General features: G+C 39.7%; 1 protein-coding gene across 2 annotated transcripts; it reads left to right on the forward strand.

The window, feature by feature from the left end:
- The first annotated feature begins 17 nt into the window (after window positions 1–17).
- On the forward strand, window positions 18–20,746 carry TXNL4B (thioredoxin like 4B). Of its 2 annotated transcripts, none has more exons than XM_089652920.1 (4): window positions 18–170; window positions 9,988–10,153; window positions 11,057–11,208; window positions 20,310–20,746. In XM_089652920.1, exons 1-4 carry the CDS (start codon window positions 103–105, stop codon window positions 20,473–20,475), a joined length of 552 nt encoding a protein of 183 aa, XP_089509046.1. In that variant the 5' UTR covers window positions 18–102; the 3' UTR covers window positions 20,476–20,746. The 2 variants fall into 2 exon arrangements, with proteins under 2 accessions (XP_089509046.1, XP_089509047.1); XM_089652921.1 differs by having other exon boundaries at window positions 42–198.
- Window positions 20,747–21,660: the final 914 nt, after the last annotated feature.

The raw sequence follows: 21,660 nt of genomic DNA on the forward strand, positions 1-21,660 counted from the left end.
CATGTTGTTGTAGACCAAAGTCTCTGACTTCTAAGTCGGACCTTCACAAAATGGTTCCTATTGTGGAGACAAGCAGTATTTTTAACAGGCTCCACTCCATTTATGAGAGGTTTTTCGTACTGTGTGAGCCCCCAAAACAAGGTTTATGTGTTTACAGCACAGCAGACAAGGCAAGTAGCGTGAAAGGCTTGTGTACAGGTATGGCATCCCCAACAATGCATCTAGACTACAGCTGTACCTGTAATGGGGGGGGGGGTCTGCAAATCTGCTTGCACTGACACATATAGGTAGTATACTTAGGCACATGAATACATATACACTCAGTACTCATAAAAATCCATTAACGGTTTGTTTTTAGTCCTCTGAAATAATTTTGAACTGCTTGCCCTCCTGAGGATTTAATCCCCTTAATGACCAGGCCTCTCTTTGCTACTCGTCACTGCACTAATTCAACTAATTGCACGGTCATGCAATGCTGCACCCGAACAAAATTTACCTCCTTTTTTCACACAAATAGAGCTTTCTTTCGGTGGTATTTGATCACCTGTGTGCTTTTTATTTTTCACGCTATAAACAAAAAAATTACTGAAAATTTTGAAGAAAAACTATATTTTTTTCCTTTCAGATATAAAAAATATATAGTAAACTCAAAGTTAGTTATAAATTTAGGCCAAAATGTATTCTGCTACATGTTTTTGGTAAAGAAAATTACAATAAGTGTATATTGATTGCTTTGTGTGAAAGTTATAGCGTTTACAAACTATGGTATAGATACTGCAATTAAGACATTTTTTTGCCATACAGCGCTGCGCTAGTTTAATGGACAATTGTGCAGTCATGCAATTTGCTACTCGGCGCTGCACTAATTCAACTGATAATTGCACGGTCATGCAATGCTGCACCCAAACGAAATTTACGTCCTTTTATTCACATAAATAAAGCTTTCTTTTGGTGGTATTTGATCACCTGTGTGCTTTTTATTTTTGGCGCTATAAACAAAACTTTTTAAAGAAACTTTTTTTTTAAAAAAAAAACAATATTTTCTCATTTTGGTCATAAAAAAATATCCAATCTAAAATTTCGTCATACGTTTAGGCTAAAATGTATTCTGCTACATGTTTTTGGTTACAAAAATCCCAGTAAGTGTATATTGATTGCTTTGTGTGAAAGTTGTAGCGTCTACAAACTATGGTGTAGATAATGGAATTTACACAGCTTTTACTTTCTGACTGCTCATCACATTTCTTGAGGTGCTAAAATACCAGGACAGTACAAACACCCCCAAATGAGCCCTTTTTGGAAAGTAGACACCCTAAGCTATCTGCTGAGAGGCATATTGAGTCCATAAAAGATTTATTTTTTTCCACAAGGTGTTTTTTTTGTTTTACACAATTGTCATTTAAATTTATTTCTCGCACAAGCCATGGGTATATGTGGAATTACACCCCAAAATACATTTTGCTACTTCTACTGAGTATGGGGATACCACATGTGTGAGACTTTTTGGGAGCCTAGCCACATACAGGAGCCTGAAATCCAATGACCACTTTGAAAGCCTGAAGGTGCGTAACTTCCTCATTTCAGGTAGTCTGGAAGTGTAATCCTCCTAGATTGTAAGCTCGAAAGAGCAGGGCCCTCGAACCCCTCGTGTAGTGTATTGTTACTGTCTTGTCTCATGTTCTGTCCCCCTTGCTACTGTACAGCGCTGAGCATACCCTTTGGCGCTATATAAATACTGTATAATAATAATGAGGAAATAAAGTCCTTTTAAAAGCCTGAAGGTGCTTATTGAATTGCCAAAACGTCTCTCACATGTGGTATTCCCATACTCAGGAGAAGTAGCAGAATGTATTTTGGGGAGTAATTCCACATCTACCCATGGCATGTGTGAGCAGTAAATCATTTTAAGTGACAATTTTGTGTGTAAAAAAAAAAAAAAAAAAAAAAAGTCATTTTTCTAAAAACTTGTGGTAAAAAAATAAATTCTTCTATTGATTTAACATGCCTCTCAGCAAGTAGTTTGGGGTGCCTACTTTCCAAAAAGGGGTCGTTTTGAGGGCTGGGGGCATTTTATGCCCAGCATTAGAAGTTTATGCCACACATCACTCACTCTTCTAACCACCAGAAGATCAAGCCTTTTCTGACACTTTTTGTTCACATGAAAAAAAAAATCAGTATTTTTTGCTAGGAAATTAATTTAAACCCCCAAACATTATATATTTTTTTAAAGCAGACACCCGAGTGAATAAAATCGTGGCACTACAATTTTTTATGGCACATAGTACTCGCGCAGCAATTTTTCAAAAGCAATTAAAAAAAAAAAAAAATACAGTTTTTTTTACTTTAAAAGCAAGAAAACACAATATATTGGCCAATTATTTGGTAAGATATAAAAGATGATGGTATGGCGAGTAAATGGATACCAAACATGACATGCTTTAAAACTGCGCATGCCCCGTGCAATGGCGACAAACTGCATACATTTTTAATATTTATAGGCAACACTTTAAAAGCCTTTAAAAGCTACCATTTTAGATTTACAGAGGAGGTCTAGTGTTAGAATTACTGCCCTTGATCTGACGTTCACGGCGATCCCTCACATGTATGGTGCAACCGTTGTTTACATACCGGCACAGGGTCAAAGCTTGTGCACACAGGTGTGCGTGCATGGGAGGGGCGAGTGGTTTTTTTTTTTAAGTTATTTTGATTTTTTTTTAAATTATTTTTACATTGTACCTTTTCATTTTTTTTTTTTTTTCATCACTTTTAATGCTATCACAGGGAATGCAAATATCCCCTATAACTTCAATGGGCATTGTCATATATTCTTTTTTGAGAAATCTGGGGTCTATCAGACTGTAGATATCTCCTCTGCCCTTACATTATCTTATGAAACCAAAATTGGTGTGATCAGATGCTTTCCCAATTTACAAATGGCTCTGTTTATATCCTGCGAAACTGAAGTGATGAAATGCTCGTAGCTACCGTATTCTTAGACTATAGAGATGATTGGCATCATTCTGGTCTCCAATCAGCTCTATGGTCAGCTGGCAGAAACACCGGCTGCATTCTCAGGTTCCCTGGATGGCAAGGACTACCCGAGAAGGCCGTGGAAGGCAGCGAGGGAGTGGGGGCATCATATCCCACTGCTTGTAAAAGCAATCCTGCAGCTAAATAGCCACTAGGATTGCTTTTACATGAAAGCCGATCGCTGGCTGAAGAAAACGATACTAGGATGATGCCTGCAGCTGTAGGTATCATCTTGGTTTAACCATTCAAAGTCCAGTAATGTACCAGTACATCGCTGGTCCTTGTTGGGTGTAAATGCTATGTTCTTTTTCTTTTGTATGCAGCCTGTGGACTGAATAGAAAAAGAAAAAAAATCTCTGCCAGAAAAAGTTTGTGGTATGCCCACCATTAGAATATACTGCCCTGTATCCACGCACTTTTAATGGTGGGCACACATTAGGTCACACTGTGCCACATGCGCAAGATCCAAGATTGAACAAATGTCTAAATAGTGGCACGCTTGAATAGAAATTGTCCATGTATAAGTGGTACCCTATATGCAGAAAGGATGACACCAAGTCCCAAACTATCTTGCCACTACTCCCCATGTAGTCTGGGTATCTGGGGGGTTCTACATGACTATGTTTTCCCTCATAAATCCGAAACTTATATGTATAGCCTGTTGTCCTCTCACAGGTCTTCTACATCTTGACCCCATATCTGGCACACTTGCAGGTGAGAAAAATGAATCAGGGACTCATCAACGCAGATTTTTTGCTGGGGAGTATAGACATCTGCAAATTTTTGATTAAGGTGATTTACGAGGGGCTGAATTTTGTGGAGCCGGTCAAATTCAGGGTCACCCCGAGGATGATAGAGTGTATTGTTGTTGAAATGCATAAAACACATTATACTCATATCTATGCCTGGCCATGGCAGCAGAGAACACGGTATATGATGAATCAGGTCTGCGGACCAATACAACCGCAATTCATTTCTTTTAGTAATGCCCATGTTGAGGGTTAGGCCCAAAAAAAATTTAAATTCGGAAACCATAATGAGTTTCCAAGCGACTTGTCTGGCAAGGTTTGAATTTGTGTTGGCGGCGATAAATTATGCATATAAATTGCTTTGATCCACAATCAACGCATACAGATGTTCCATGAAAAACTGCCCCAAAAATCAAGGAGGTATGTGAAAGACCAAGATGTACTAGACCGCTGGTACTCGCCAGTTCACCAAAAGGTAGCACGGCACTAGTGCTGGCACTCTGCTGCATATGAGAGTCATCAAAATTTACCGGCAAGTGCTAACAGAGATCAGGCCTGATTCTGCGAACACTGCGGTTTTGTGTGCAATGTATCAAGTGACTGTGACCTATTCACACTGCACTTGCTGGGGAAGAGGGGGGGTAAGCGTAGGGGTTAACGCAGGTGCCGGGGCTGATCCTGCTAATGCTGCGTTTTTGGGGATGCTATACTAATGTTAACGGTGGTATAGTGCTGATCTGATCAAAGATATTGATCCGTTCAGACACTATACTAGCAATGGAGGTTTATTGTGCATGAGTGCGCTCCTGGCAATCAAGGGGTTAAATGTGATGACTGGTGTACTGACGGGCAATCTGACGCTATCTGGGAGGGGCGTGAAAACCACGGGAGCGCAATTCATGTATATGATTTTGCGCACCCTGTGACGATCGCGGCGTCAGACCCCTGACCTCACCAAACTCGTGACCGAAGGGCTAGCCAATCTAAAACCGCCATGTCACATGCGTAACAATGCCACACCCAGCTGCACCCTGCACAACGATTTTCCAGCTCATGGACCACCAATCGATGTACCGGCAGCCTGAATGCGCTTGTTACTGGGTCAGGTTAATTACGCAATTAACCCTTCACACTGCTATCACCTCCTTTTTGTACAGAGAAAGAGGAAACTCGGCAATACCAGCAATAACACTATGATGGTTGAGATAATCGTCTGTATAGCACTGTCACCACAGACAGGTTATACAGAGGGTTAAACAAACACAGTAGCGCTCTTTTAGAGGCAGGAATTCGTAAGTTGCAATAAAGAGTTATAGAAACAGTTCAACACTTTCAGAAGGAAAGATTTATTACTAAAAGGTCAAAAGGGTGCAATAAAAATATTTACAGAAAAAAGATGTAACCTATATATATATATATATATATATATATATACAGAGAACAGTACAAAGAGATAACAGAGAGAAGTTAGAGGGTTAAAGTACTTGCCAAAGTCATGGGTTAGCAGATCAAGTTTCAGAGCGAAAGGGCACGGTCTCCCAAGTTAGTTCTGATGTTAAAAGGGAGAATTCTTCAACTTTACTCTTAGGCCTGACAGCCTATTTTGTAGTCCCCCAGCAGGGGGTGTCTCTAAAGCCAAGGACCAATGCCTAATTTAGGGAGTGATGGTCTAGGCGGATACCTAAAGTAGAGCCAAAATCTCTCATAGTTCATATTTTGGCTCATAACTTTTCCTATGCACAAGTGACATTCCACCCGTGGCTAGATTACTATGCAAACACATCTGAGGAACGGGTAGATATGAAACATGTAATACATACTCAAAGGGTTCCAGAGATGTAATTTTCTGCTTTCCTATGTATGCCAGTCAGGGAGGGTGACCTATCAAACTGTTTGTCTTCTTGTGGCCAATCTGACGATATACCTGGTTTTTATGTAAGTCTCTCATATTCCAAGATATGAGACATAGGGGAAAAATGGATTTTAAAAGTGTTGTCTAGTCTCTACTCCTCTGTAATGTGTTTGAACTCAGGGGAAGGCTTGGGTTATCTTTTTTATGAGGTGCCAGTTTACTCAGTTTCCCAGCCCGCCCGGCACCCACCTCAAAATTTTTTATAGCTCCCTGCTGTGCCCTGGCCGACCTGTGACACTTCCAACACACACACACAACCAGATATCACTGTGACTCTCACAGGGAGAATGAGGGGGAATATGTTTGTAGAAGATGGTTGACCCTTTGCCAAGATGGAGGTTGGAGCCAAAATGGTTGAACCGCGTCCATCTCTGGGTGTACGCTTGCTACACACCCATGCTGCCCTGTAGCAGTATTTCTGCTATAGGGCGGTCAGGAAGCAGTTACAGAAGCTGTTTGTGTTGCGTCGATGCGTTACTTTAACTGACAAATGCGGGGTCATGCAACACTGCATCCAAATTAAATTTACATCCTTTTTTTTCCCCACAAATTGAGCTTTCTTTCGGTGGTATTTGATCGCCTGTGCGTTTTTTATTTTTTGCGCTGTAAAAAAAAAAAAGGCTGACAATTTTGAGAAAAAAAAACAATATTTTGGACTTTTTGCTATAAAACATGTCCAGTAAAAAAATATGAAAATCAAATTTCGTCATAAATTTTGGTCAAAATGTATTCTGTGACATGTCTTTGCTAGAGAAAATCCCGATACATGTAAATTAATTGGTTTACGTGAAAGTTATAGCGTCTACAAATGGCGGGAATTTTTTTTATTATACTAATAATGGCAGCGATCAGCGCAGTGGACACCTGCGGCCACGATTGGCGGCATGGGCAGGGCGGTCGTGAGCCTCAGGCGCGCCCCCTACCTGTTTGCAATATCACGTTTTAAAATGTGATTTTGCCCAGCGGTGCCACCTTGTGGACGTTTTTCTACAGTGGCTGGATGGCAAGCAGTTAAGTACATGTGATACAATAACAAGAGATGCATGTACTAAGGAAGCCATGTAATTTCCAGCAAGAATCTGTGGAATCTTGGATCTGGAATGACAGGAGTGTGTGAATAGCTGCGGCTGATCAGCCCATACTATACAATAACCCAGTCATTGCTATGGTCTTAGCCAGTGTTTCTCAACCTTTTTTCACTCAAGGTGCCCTTTAAAATTATGGACAGTCCCGAGGCACTCTTTAAAATTATGGACAGTCTGAAGACACCCCGTTCTAAAGTGGGGTGCCTCCAGACTGCATAATTTTAAAAGGGCATCCCCATTCTAAATTGTGAAAAACTATTCTAATAGTTTTATATAACGCAGCAACATCCACACATATAGTACACTGAACATTAGAGGTGATTTATTCTTCCAAAGCAAATACACTTTTGCACTTTGGTACTGACTAGTATTCCAATGTTTCTCTTCTCCCTCAGTTTTTCTCCATGACTGAGCTAATGTGACCCCAGCACTGATGGGGAGGGGAAGGGGAGGGTCAAACTAGGATGCTGTGCAGGCAGTTGACATCCTCCTTATCAAACTGATGTCATGGTTGTCAGGACATTGGCGCCTAGAAGGTTGTGATGGTGTACGATGAAAACCTGTGGCTTTGTGTAACTAAAAGCAGGCTTGTTCCACCTGCTGACCTGTATACACGTTTTTAAGCAATTTTAGACATTTTGCCAATGCAATCCTGAAGAAACCTTAAGGCACCCTGGTTGTGGAGGCTGGTTAAGAAACCAGAAGCTGCAGTGTTTCATTGCTTTTGGTTTTGCCAGTTTGTAATAAACCATTACTGGTTTGATATTGCTGGATGTGACATTTGAGCGGTTTAGTCCATTTTATATTCAAATATATGTCAAAGGAAAAGACTGGCAATAAAGGGAAAACACACACACACTCGCCACCCCCCTTAACATGTAAACATTTCAATACTTCCTACTTCTGACTTACTCTACCACACAATAGAATAAATATATCAAAGATTAATTATATTGCATATACAACCATGATAAAGGTGGTGGTGAGTCCTCATGGGTCTGCTTGGTTGATGGTCTTCTTCAAGCAAGGCAAGGGTGTAACCTCGTTGTAAAATATGTTGGCATAAAGCATCTGCTTCCATTTGAAATGTCCTCTCATTAAAGCAGTTCCAAAGTAACCATAAATATTGGCTGTGCGCAATATTGCTTACCAGGGAATGAGGAAGTGCACTCCTGGTGTGCAGTATGGCATTGCCTGCAGTAGGCTTGCAGAACAGGGAAGTGCCTATATGGCTATCATCTTGGATAGTCAATTGAGTGTCCAAGAAAGGTATAGTCTGATGGATATAGGTAAAGGTAAATTTTAAATTCTATCTATTACAATTGGTGATGTCAATAAACTTGCAAAGCTCATCAGTACTGCCCATCCAAAGCATCAACACATCATCTATATACCTATACCAGCACAAAATGCTGAAAAAGTACATTGTAAGTGTCTCATCTGAAAACTTTACTGGTTTGAAAAAAGCATCAGATCATACTGGTCTTTGATCCAAGCTTTTAAGGGCAGAGGAGAGATCTGGAGTCTAATAACCCCAGATATCTCAGTAAAGAGGACCTGTCATAGCCCATTGCTATTACAAGGGATGTTTACATTCTATGTGATAACAATAAAAGTGATGAATAAAAATTAAAGGTACAATGTAAAAAAAACAAAAAAAAAGGTCCCCCATGGCGAACAGATGCATTGGTCCTGTGTCAGTATGTAAAAAGATGTGAACATCAGATCAAGAGCAATAATTCCAGCACAAGACCTCCTGTGTAAATATAAAGTAGTAACCTGTAAAGGCTTTTAACCACTTGCCCTCCAGAGGATTTACCCGCCTTCCTGACCAGGCCATTTTTTTTCTGAAGTTCAGATTATTTTGTTTCATTGCACCCTCTAAGCCTCTTTTCCTAGTTTGCTTGCAGTTGGTCACTAGACATCCCTCCACCTTCTGTAGTTATTCCATATTGACACATGGGCACTTTTCAGTAAGTTTCTAAGGCACCTGTTGTACATTTTGGGACTCGTGGAATTCTACAGTGCTGGCTTTTGCCAATAGCTATAGTTTATATGGGGTTATTTTCTTGTGGGATCTACTTGTCTTTCCTGATCAGTCATAGAAGAAACTTTCCTCCTGTTTACTTATAGGTTGTAATGAGATCATGCGGTATACATGTACAGTGAATATGTGTGTCAGAAGAAAGTTTACTTTCATGAGAATTTGATTATGTTTCCTAATGATCAGAGTCCCATGTCTAGTTCCAGCTTTTATTCTTTAGTCTAGGTTCACTCCTAAGCATTTTGCGATGTGTTTTGCATTTTGCAGAAACACACTACAGTCCATTTAACATGATTCCTATAGGACAGGTTCAGATCTCTGCGTTTTTGGAAAGGGTCTGCCTGGGTTCACACTGATGCGGTACCGCATTCCCGTGCATATCACATGCGATTTCTGTGCGGTGCAATTTGAGCATACATTTTGTATGGCTTAGACTGCACCGCACCACCCGCAGAATAGTGGAGGACCCTTTTTCTTTTTTTTTTCTTTTTTTGGCCACACCTGAATCGGATCGCATGGGTATTCACACCCATGTAATCTGATTCTGCACATCACATCACGTTTTGCGAACCGATTTCAGGGTGTTGTTAACTTAACACACACACCTGCAGCGGTTCACATGAACGGGATGCGAATATGATGCGGTGCAGAAATCGCATAGAAGCCGGTGCAAATTTCGCACCTCATTAGTGTGAACCCAGGCTGAGGGACTTTTTTAAACGCAAAACATTGCATTTTGGTTCAATAGACTTCAATGGAGATGCTGCAGAAATGCATTTAGTGCATTCTTTATGCGTTTTGCATTTTAATCTGCCCAGATAACAAATTGGAAAAAAAAAAGCAAAAAACAACAAAAACACATGCAAAAAAGCACTGCGCAAACGGATCAAACGCAAACTGCATAGGTGTGAACCTAGCCTTATTTGGTTTAATCTGCTGTACTAGCTAGCCCATGCTTGTGTGGCAACTATGTCTCTGCAGGGAAACCAAGGAGCTGAGACTACTCACTCATTTCCCAGTTTCATGCTTCAGGGTCTTAGTTTTTTTAAACTTAACATGTCTACTCACAAGAAAATGGAAAGGTTTTACTTTTTGAGGGAAATTTGAGAAGAATCTATAGGAATCATGCTAAGAAATTGTTATTTAACGTGTTCTTTTCCTTTCTAGGCATTGGATTTTGGATATCAATAACATTGGTACCATGAGTTTTCTCCTACCAAAACTGAGCACGAAGAAAGATGTGGATCAGGCAATTAAAACCACAGCAGAGTTGGTCTTGGTTCTCCGATTTGGAAAAGATGATGATTTTGTTTGCTTACAGCTTGATGACATAGTAGGTTTCCTTGGCTTTTACTAGAATATTAGTGATAACCACATTTTATATTGCTTTTGTACTTTCGTTCTGAATGCTTGCTGGGTTATATGAATGATTGCTGTTACACATGATGTTATATTCTAGTGCTATTAAACCAAAATCTAACATTGCAGATTACTGATCATTAGATGTGTTAGCTGCAGCTGCATTAGTTTTCTTTTTTAGGCTCTTTTTTCCTTGTTTTCACCTGGTGATTTTGCCAGTAACGCACCTCCCAGTATTAGATGCCCTCTCTGGATTGAGGATCCAGGGGGCACAAAAAAAGCCTAAAAAATAGAACAAATACAGCCATCCCATCTGCAAATTGGTAAGCTGCAAAATAATAAATGTTTGCTTTTGGGTTTAATACTGCTTTAAAACCTTGTTGTCCTCTTTAAACTATGAAGCAGAAAATACGCAACTAAACACTTGAAAAGAACCCTAGAAAGCACTCATGTCGCACTTTTCTAGGTGTTTCCATTAATGTCTATGGAGCCAAGAAACTCTCAATTCTGCCTGAAAAAGTAGCTCATGTACTTTTCTGAGAGGCATTTTGCTACAAGCAACAGGATGTGAACAAGGGCTGTTGAAAACAATAAGTTTTTGCTTGTTGAGCATTTTGTAGCTTGTAGCTCGAAGCTCAAAATCACTGTGTGAATGGGGCCGCAGTCATTCTTGTGATACTTAAATGATGGCAATTCTGAGTCCTCTCTAACTCTGGTCCCTGCAGAAGCAGCAATTCAACAACACCACCAGCACACAGATCCATCCTTGCGCTGTAGCTCATGGATAAATTTAGCATTATATTAGAGCAGACATGGAAGGTTGAAAATTAGTGTGTATATGGTGTGTAATAAACTCTCCCTATATTTGTCTTATTAGCTATCAAAGACATCACATGACCTAAGTAAAATGGCAACTATTTACCTTGTTGATGTGGATAAAGTGCCTGTCTACCGCCAGTATTTTGATATCAGTTATATCCCGTCTACTGTATTTTTCTTTAATGGACAACACATGAAAGTGGACTATGGGTAAGATTTTATTTTATTTGCTGTTTATTAATTTAATCAAGACTTAGCCCTTGCTCATTGATTCTTGTAAAGCACTGTCTTGATATAAAGTGAAGGGTGACAGGTGGCTTTAGATATGTTAAGTGTTTTTAAGGGCAAACTTTTTTTTTTTTTTTTAAAGGTTTGGATAGAACAGGTAAGAGTTATGGGCAGCACAGTGGTTTAGTGGTTAGCACTTCTGGATTGCAGCACTGGGGACAGGACACTGTCTGCATGGAGTTTGCTTTCTCTCCCTGTGCTTACGTGCTTGGGTTTCCTTTAGGTGCACCAGTTTCCTCCCATATTTAAAGCATGGTAGGTAACTTGACTTCTGTATAAATTGGCTCTAATGTGTGTGTATGTATATTTCTGTGTGTGTTTGTATGTGTGTGTATATATATATGTGTGTGTGTGTGTGTGTGTGTGTGTGTGTGTGTGTATATATGTGTATATATATGTATATATGTGTATATATATATATATATATATGTATATGTATATATATATATATATATATATATATATATATATATATGTATATATATATATAAGGAAATAAGTATTTGATCCCCTGCTGATTTTGAATGTTTGCCCACGTACAAAGGAATGCTCAGTCTGAAAAGCGAATGGTAGGTGTATTGTAACACTGAGAGCCAGAATAGCGAAACAAAATTCAAAAGAAATGCATGTCTAACAATTATGCACTGATTTGCATGTTCATAAGGGAAATAAGTATTTGATCCCCTATCATTCAACAGGATTTATGGCTACCGGGTATCTTTCATACAGGTATCAAGCTGAGATTAGAAGCAGTCTCTTAAAGGGAGTGCTGCTAATCTCATTTTGTTACCTGTATAATCAAACAATCAGATTCCAAACTCTCCACCACAGCAAAGACCAAAGAGCTGTCCAAGGATGTCAGGGACAAGATTGTAGACCTACAGAAGGCTGGACTGGGCTACTAAACTATAGCCAAGCTATCTTTGTGAGTGGGCAAACATTCAAAGTCAGCAGGGGATCAAATACTTATTTCCTTCACTATCTATCGATATATATATATATATATATATATATATATATTACACACACATATATGGGGGCATTGCTCGAGTGTAGTGCTTTTCCAGTAAGTCCAAGACAGTCAGGAAGTACGCTAGGTGGCCCACTTTTATTTAAAACTAAAGAAAAGTTCAATAGATAAACTGTTGCCATTGCAGGGGTTTCCATCATCTGTTCAAACCTGAAAATAAATGATAATCGGCCTCCTGGCTTGCACTTGTAGCACCGCAGCTCAGTCTTCAACCTCAGACCTTTTTGGTTGGTCCCTCAGACTGGTTCACTGTACCTACTGTACTCACAGTCCATGTACCTCTGCATTTCACTTGCAGCACACTCCCTGATCTGTCTCCTGGATAGAACCCTGAACTATGCTCGGGCTCTTTATTAAACACACACACACACCTCACAGGATCAGAGGCTTCTTCCCTCCCAAAGCTCTTTGAAGCCTCTGAACTCCCGACCTCGATTTAGAAATGACAAAATCCCAAGAAAACTGTGAAACCAACTTTCCCACTCAGCACAGACACTCTAAAACCCCTCACTCTGCATTCCTGAGAACCCTGTGTCATTTTAATTTGTTTTTACACAGTGGCAGGGCCTTTCACTGTGACATAACCCCCTCCCTTCCCTTACTTTCAATCTGGAGGGTGTAACACACATGCCTTTCGCTTTGGCCCATTTCTGCCTCTCCCCACACTCTCCCTTGCCTCTAAAGGGGAAATCCTATTCTGTGGGCTCTAATACCACATCCCCAATATTTTTTGCAGGTATGCTTCCACAAGCATTTCTTCCCGAACCTTATTAGGGAGCCACTGGTCTCTATCTAGTCTTCTCCCTCTTTTCTTTTGGGTATCCAAGCTCTCCTAACACCTCTCCCAAAACTACTGTCCTGAGGGTGTAGGGAGCCTACTCCAAACACTGAGCCTGATAAGGAATTGCCCTTATCACTTTTATCAGCTTCAATCACCACAATCTGTCTTTCAGGGTTACCAACTGCTTCATGGTTCCTCTTGGCAATCACATCTCATTATCGTCCTTGTGATTAACAGTGTCTCCAGTGTTTGTTAGGGCAGTGTCTGTGAGAACCCTGTGTCATTTTTACATGGTGGCAATGCCTTGCACTGTCACAATATATGTGTGATAGGATTTTATATTGCAAGCGCCTTGAAGGCAGGCATTGATGGGAATGTACAATATCTAAAGCAATGTGTAAATTGTCTGTGTTAAATAAATGCCTGGAATAAGTAAGTAAATATGTGTACTGGTTACCAATGTCCTAGAGACAGTAAGGGAAATCCAACATTTTAGAGTTGTCATCTGGACAGGAGGTGATGGTGTTTTTTCCAATGCGGATACCTGTACTGGTAACAACTGCCTAACAGGGGAATTCCCCACACTTTAGGCGCTTTCCTCTAACTTACTGTTTGTTTCCAGGACAGGAAGTGAAGAGATATCTCCCACATGGTACACAGACGACAAAAAATAAATTGGGAGTTTTAACGTTCCTCAAATCTTTCCAAAACTAAAAGAAGGTTTTTGTTATACAGGAATATACACTTTAACAACATGCCTACAGGGCAATTATACCCCCTTCGTGCCCAGGCCAATTTTCAGCTTTCAGCGCTGTCACACTTTGAATGACAATTGCGTGGTCATGCAATACTGCACCCATATGAAATTTTTATCATATTTTTCACACAAATAGAGCTTTCTTTTGGTGGTATTTAATCACCGATGGGTGTTTTTTATTTTTTGCACTATAAACTAAAAAAAGAGCAAAAAATTTAAAAATTATAAAATTTTGCAAACAAGTAATTTTTTTCTCCTTTGCTGATGTGTGTTGATGAGGCTGCACTGATCGGCAAAGCAAGGAAAGTGCAACTGATAACCTGCATTTATCACGTGGTAAAAGGCTGCTGTGATTGGCATTTTACCACATCACATGATCAGCTGTGTCCATAGGACACAGTGATCATGGAGATCACCAGGTGCGTGGGACGGGCGTTCTGGGAGGACGTCATATGGCGCCCTCCCAGAACTGGACAACCGCGCTGTAGCTGTTATTCTGCTATAGTGCGGTGGACATGTGGTTAAAGCAAATGTGACTTTCACCAAACACTCACTAGTGGTAAATCAGTTACTATTTTTTAACATATGTACCTAGAAGCTTTACCTCAGTGTATGTTAGATTTACTGCTTTGAAAAACTGCTCATTTATGTTAAAGTATAACTAGATCCTTTCATGATGTGATATTCGCACAGTCTGTACCACACAAGACACAGACCTTGTTATCTGGTAATGTTTTACTGTACTGTAATCTTTTCATGTAAAAAAAATAAATAAATAAAAAACAGCATCTTTAAAAAAAATTATAACTAAATCCAGAACTTTCATTTCTAGTTGTGGATGGAGTGGGGAATTGTTGAAACCCCTATCAAGTTTTTCTGTTTCTGCCTGTTTCTCTGAAGGAGAGATTCTCCTTCTCTATTTATCCTAGTGTCCATTGTTAGTGGGAAAGAAAATGCTGGGAAATCCAGAAGTTGATACTAGAACAGGAATGAAGGGGGCAGATCTTCAAAAGAGGACACTTGTTATAGTTCCAACTGTTTGGGAGGGAATTTCCTTCACTTCCTGTTGTGTCTCCAGGTCAGAAAGCACATCTGAACACATATAAACATAGTTGCTAATATAGATAAATAAACCGGTATAGATCCCTATGAGCCAGGATGATGTGACAGGTGCTCGGAATATCGATTTTAATACACTCTTGGATCATCTATGTGGGGTGTGTATTTGTATTGTACACCCAGACCTTGGAGAATGGATTTGGGTGTGTGATGATACACTTGCAGGTATGTGGAAAGACCAAGAAGATGCATGAGATCAGGGTGGAGTAAATGGATGGATCATAGCAGTGTGTGGAGTGGAGCAAGGAGGCTGGGAAGCACGCCAGCATGAGAGGAGGAGGGGGGGGGGTTAGTCTTTAGGGAGGTGTGTCTCAGGATGGTTCCCATGAGGAGAGAGGGAAAGGTCCAGCCCACCTGGGTTTGTAATATTATGATTGGTGCCCTGGAGGTGATGTGGGCAGGACCGCCTAGGCCGCCGGAGGATGGCTGGCGGGAGATGGCTGACATCTGCTGACGTCACTCCGGTCCGCTTTGCGCTCCATAGGCACTGGAAGGGGAAACAGTGGTGATGGAGACACAGATTGTGCCATGCGCGATCGCGGGAGGAGGCAGGTAAGGGGTGAGCCGCCGTCCTCCACCACACATGCCCAGGCTGGAGGGGAAGGACGGGTCTGGAATGCCAGAGTCGTCCAACACTGGAGGGAATGAGTAGAATGAGTAGGGTGGCTTGGGAGAGAAGGACACAGGCACTAAAGATGTGTGTGTATACAACACATGTAAAGGGGAATGGTAAGTTAATGTATAGATGGTGGGATTCCAAACCGTAATGATACAGTATATATTGAAAAAAAGGGGTTATTTTAATAAATCATCAGTACAATATATATATACTTAAACAACACTGAGATCCTATGATAGAGAAAACATACAAATGTACGACCATGTAGGCTCAATGGGCATGGAAAGGAATGTATGATACACAATGTGTCTGTGGGAACGACAACTGTGTGTACAGTGGTGTAGCTATATATATATATATATATATATATATATATATATATATATATATATACTGTATATATAGTGGGGATCGAAAGTTTGGGCACCCCAGCTAAAAATTTGTATTAATGTGCATAAAGAAGCCAAGGAAAGATGGAAAAATCTCCAAAAGGCATCAAATTACAGATTCGACATTCTTATAATATGTCAACAAAAGTTAGTTTGATTTTATTTCCATCATTTACACTTTCAAAATAACAGAAAACAAAAAAATGGCGTCTGCAGAATTTATAGCATGCACTGCCCCCTTTGCAAAGCTGAGACCTGCCAGTGTCATGGATTGTTCTCAATCATCATCTGGGCAGACCAGGTGATGTCAATCTCAAAGGTTTTAAATGCCCAGACTCATCTGACCTTGCCCCAACAATCGGCACCATGGGTTCTTCTAAGCAGTTGTCTAGAAAACTGAAACTGAAAATAGTTGACGCTCACAAAGCTGGAGAAGGCTATAAGAAGATAGCAAAGCGTTTTCAGATGTCAATATCCTCTGTTCGGAATGTAATTAAGAAATGGCAGTCATCAGGAACAGTGGAAGTTAAAGCAAGATCTGGAAGACCAAGAAAAATATCAGACAGAACAGCTCACAGGATTGTGAGAAAAACAATTCAAAACCCACATTTGACTGCACGATCCCTCCAGAAAGATCTGGCAGACACTGGAGTTGTGGTACACTATTCCACTATAAAGAGATACTTGTACAAATATGGTCTTCATGGAAGAGTCATCAGAAGAAAACCTCTTCTACGTCCTCACCACAAAAATCATCATTTGAACTTTGCAAATTAATATATAGACAAGCCTGATGCATTTTGGAAACAAGTTCTGTGGACCGATGAGGTTAAAATGGAACTTTTTGGCCGGAATGAGCAAAGGTACGTTTGGAGAAGAAGGGGCACAGAATTTAATGAAAAGAACCTCTGTCCAACTGTTAAGCATGGGGTTGGATCAATCATGCTTTGGGGTTGTGTTGCAGCCAGTGGCACAGGGAACATCTCACAAGTAGAAGGAAAAATGGATTCAATAAAATTTCAGCAAATTTTGGATGGTAACTTGATGCCATCTGTGAAAAAGCTGAAGTTAAAGAGAGGATGGCTTCTACAAATGGATAATGATCCTAAACACACCTCGAAATCCACGGGGGATTACATCAAGAGGCGTAAACTGAAGGTTTTGCCATGGCCTCCACAATCTCCTGACCTCAACATAATTGAAAATCTATGGATAGACCTTAAAAGAGCAGTGCGTGACAGACAGCCCAGAAATCTCAAAGAACTGGAAGACTTTTGTAAGGAAGAATGGGCAAAGATACCTCAAACAAGAATTGAAAGACTCTTGGCTGGCTACAAAAAGTGTTTACAAGCTGTGATACTTGCCAAAGGGGGCAGTACAAGATATTAACTCTGCAGGGTGCCCAAACTTTTGCAGACGCCATTTTTTTGTTTTCTGCTTTTTGAAAGTGTAAATGATTGAAATAAAATCTAACTTTTGTTGACATATTATAAGAATGTCTAATCTGTAATTTGATGCCTTTTGGAGATTTTTCCATCTTTCCTTGGCTTCTTTATGCACATTGATACAAATTTTTAGCTGGGGTGCCCAAACTTTCGATCCCCACTGTATATATAGTAGCTCCAGGCAAGTAGGCCAGTGGTATTTGTATTTATATTAGTATTTAGCTGTGGCACTAGAGCCTGAAGACTTGATGGTTTTTTTAGGGGAAATATGAGCTAGTGTGTAAATATGCATTAAAAGAAGAAATGATGGCAAAGAGGTGGCCTAATAAAATGAAATAAAAAAATTAACATGGGGTAACTGTAACATGGGACATATGTTTATCAACATTTGTATAAAATCATGTCACAGGTTACTCCTCTAAAAAAAGAGCTATGTCATGTAGTCTTATAAAATAATATATATACAGAGTAAGATCAATGAAAGTATGAAGAAATGGCACATATTAACATGGCCGTAAGTGTGGAAGTGGCTCCAAGTGTTCTAAAAAAAAAAATATATATATATATATATATATGTGTGTGTGTGTGTATATATATAAAGAGAGATGGTAATACCCAGATGAATGGAAGGGACAGAACTCCCGAAGGAGCTATATATAGGAGGAAAGATGGATATGGTAGCATTTCAGATATGGGTGGATGAACTCATCTGAATGGGGACTATATATATATATATATATATATATATATATATATATATATATATATATATATATATATATATATATATATGGAAACTAAGAATGGATGACTTAGTGGATTTCTAGATCCTCATTTAGGCCACCGGGGGCAAGACATCCTAGTATGTTTTTCTGTTACATAGTCTCTGGAATCTTCTGCCGCTGTCTGAGTTGCCTCTTATGGATTCTATACTGAACAGTCTCAAACCTGGCAGATTGTTAGTGTTTTTCTTGAAAATGTCGGGGAACAGAATAGTTTGTCTTGTGTGGTTTTTAGAGGTCTTTACCATGGATGATGTTTCGCTTGTGTTCTCCAAATCTGACCCTCAATGGGCATGTAGTGCGTCCAACATATAGAAGGCCACATGGGCAGATAAGACCGTATACGACATGGGAGGTGCCACAGTTGATAAATTGCTGGATACTATATACACGACCATCTAGGCTAGCCACCTCTTTTTTGCGGTGCCACATGTAGAGGCATACACTGCAATTGGTGACTCCACATTTGTAGTTGCCCTTTTTGATCAAATAGGGTCGAGCATGGGCCAAAGGTGTCTTTCGCAGTGGGACCTACTTTTTTAATCCTACTGGGGGCTATATAGCTCCTTAGGTCTCTGGGCTTCCTAAAGATGATGGATGGTCTGGGGGCAAAGCTTTGGCCTAGAACAGGATCTTGTCTGAGAATGTTCCAGTTTATTTCAATAATCCGTTGTATGGCAAGGGCTTTTGTATTGTACCTAGTACAAAATCTGGTTTGGTCGATGGTTTTGAAGGCTGTTTTCTTGGTCTTTTTCTTATCCTTATAAATGGCACCAGATGGTGCTTGCCAGTGGAGGTTTCTCAGAGGCGTGATCATCATACAGAACCCAGTATTTAAGGAAATCCTCCTCCACATGGGCCTCACTATATCCTTTTTTCAGGAACTTTATTCTCAGAATTGCTCCTTTCTTTTCATAATCAGACCTAGTTGCGCAAGTTCTTTTAAGTCTGCAATATTGCCCAAAAGGTGTGTTATGTATCCATTTTGGGTAGTGGTTGCTGATGGCATGTAGATAGGAGTTGCCAGCGCTTGGTTTAAAATGTGTTCGAGAATATATATGGCAGTTGGGATCAACTCTTAATTCCAAATCCAGAATAATGAAGCATGTATCATCTACTGTATGTGTAAAGCTGACGCCACAGGGGTTTTTGTTGCAATAGGTTAGAAAACTGTCTAGCTCGATGTCCGAGCCTTGCCATATGATTAGGATATCATCGATGTATCTGGTGTAAAGTGCTAGATTGTCTCGATCAGGGTTATCATTCCAAATGCTGAGTTCTTCCCAATTCCCCATGAATAAATTGACTAAAGCCGTGTAAGCTGAAACACATCAACTGTCCATTACTGTAACCTTTACACTGTTGTTTACTGAATAAATATACAGTTTTTAGAGCTTAGTCAGTTTTGCAGATCAGGTTTATGGACACTTATTCACAGCTGGGTGACTGGAGATTGGGCACCTGCTGGCTCTGTTAATGAAGGTCTGTATGAGTACTAGCATCATCCTCTCTTTTCTTCAACTTTATACATTGTCCCTGTCACTGCAGCATTAAGGTGTATATGTGTCCCCGGTTTTTGTCTGTTGGCAAAATTTAGAATACAGGGGTTACATAGTTTGCTGTCGATCTCCAGGGACTGTTAAGTCTTGGAGGTTTACAAGCTTTAGAAATGTGAACTAATGGCAGAAAAAGTGATCCAATGGGGTTTATTTACTAAAGCTGAAGAGTGCAAAATCAGGCTCACTTCTTTCTGCATAGAAACCAGCTTTCTGGTTTTATTGACAAAGCGAGCAAGCTGAGGTTAGAAGCTGTTTGGTTTCTATGAAGAAGTGAGCCTGATTTTGTACTCTCTAGCTTTAGTAAATAAATCCCAATGAGTCTGGCCCCTTTTTCTTTTTTTTGGGGGATAGATCTACAGTATATTTATTTCAAGTATGTTTACATTTACTCACTGTTGATGGACTCACTATATCTGCTGGAAGACTGTTCCAAGCATTAACCACACTTTCAGTATAATAATTATTTCTAATGTTACTGTTGAACTTTGCTAGTTTTAGGTCATGTCTCTGTTTTCTTGATTTCCATTTTATTGTATTTGCAGATCTCCAGACCATACGAAGTTTGTGGGAAGTTTCAAGACCAAGCAGGACTTTATTGACCTTATTGAAGTGATCTACAGGGGAGCAATGCGTGGAAAGCTGATTGTGCGAAGTCCTATTGACCCCAAGAACATTCCAAAATATGATCTTCTCTATCAAGGAGTTTAAAGTATTTCACAGTTTTAGAAAATGTGTTTTCCTTTGCCACCAGTTAATTACAAATATGTTCTAAAGAGAGGATCCCTGCTATAAACCTCTGCTAACAAAAATGATTTCCAGTAGTTTAAAAATAATTCTTTGGTCAGGATTTTTTTTTCCACTTTTCACAAGTACATATCAATTCAACAGCTTGCTAATCTAAAGCACCGTTTATTGGTTGTAAATACAACGTTTCCAAATGATATATTTATGAAAATAAAGTATTTCTTTTCTAAATTAACCCTAAGATTTTTCTTATCTTAAATGAACAAATTTACTTTGACATGAAAGAGAATGTAATCTGTATTTTTATATAATGGAATGCTGTGTGCTGAGGGATGTTATTCTACCTTTTCAGCTATTAGCTTTTGTCAGATGACAGCTCTGGCCCCTGATAACAATCTGTAACTAATCAGTGAGGTTCCTGATCATGTGATCACTAAGACAGCCATGACAGTAATTTAAATCCAAGCTGTAAGTTTTGTTTGCAAGCAAACTTTACAGCATGTAGAAGCCACACCTACATGAAGATGTTGGTGCACGGTTATCTTTTTTTACATTCTATTTCCATTTATCCACCTATAATAATAAAAAAAAGGTGTTTATCAAAACTTCCACAAAACATTTTGGAAAGATTTCAGCGGCTTTACTGCTTGAGGTGATTGTAGCCGTATTAGTGCATTTGCGACAGAAACAATTGAGTACTGTCCATGATACTTTTTTTATTTGCACTAACATACAATTTTGAGGACAAGCTTTTGGGATATGTCCCCTTCTTCAAAGTCCAAGCAGTACTATTACACAAGGGATCCCTTGTGTAAATGTTGACCTGACTGAAAATGTGGATATAACAGAGGAACTTGGAATCATCAACTTGTCAAATCATAAACTTTCCGAACCAGAATTAACCATCCTCTCCAAAGGTCTCACATTCTGCCCAACCACCAAATTGGATCATTTACAATTATTGTCAGATATGGAGGATTTCTTCAGGAGACTAAGGCTCAAAGAATATTTCCACAATAATGAGAGGAATCCTAGGACAATGGAGTGCTACACAAAGAAAAAGAACAGCTGCTTCACACCTCCACAAGGACGCAACCCCAAACTGGACACCTATATTGATAACTTCTGATTGCGAGCTACATCCCTGAT

Source organism: Staurois parvus, unplaced genomic scaffold, assembly GCF_062004578.1.
Source record: "Staurois parvus isolate SC_StPar_1 unplaced genomic scaffold, SC_StPar_1.0 ptg000696l, whole genome shotgun sequence".
NCBI lineage: Eukaryota > Metazoa > Chordata > Amphibia > Anura > Ranidae > Staurois > Staurois parvus.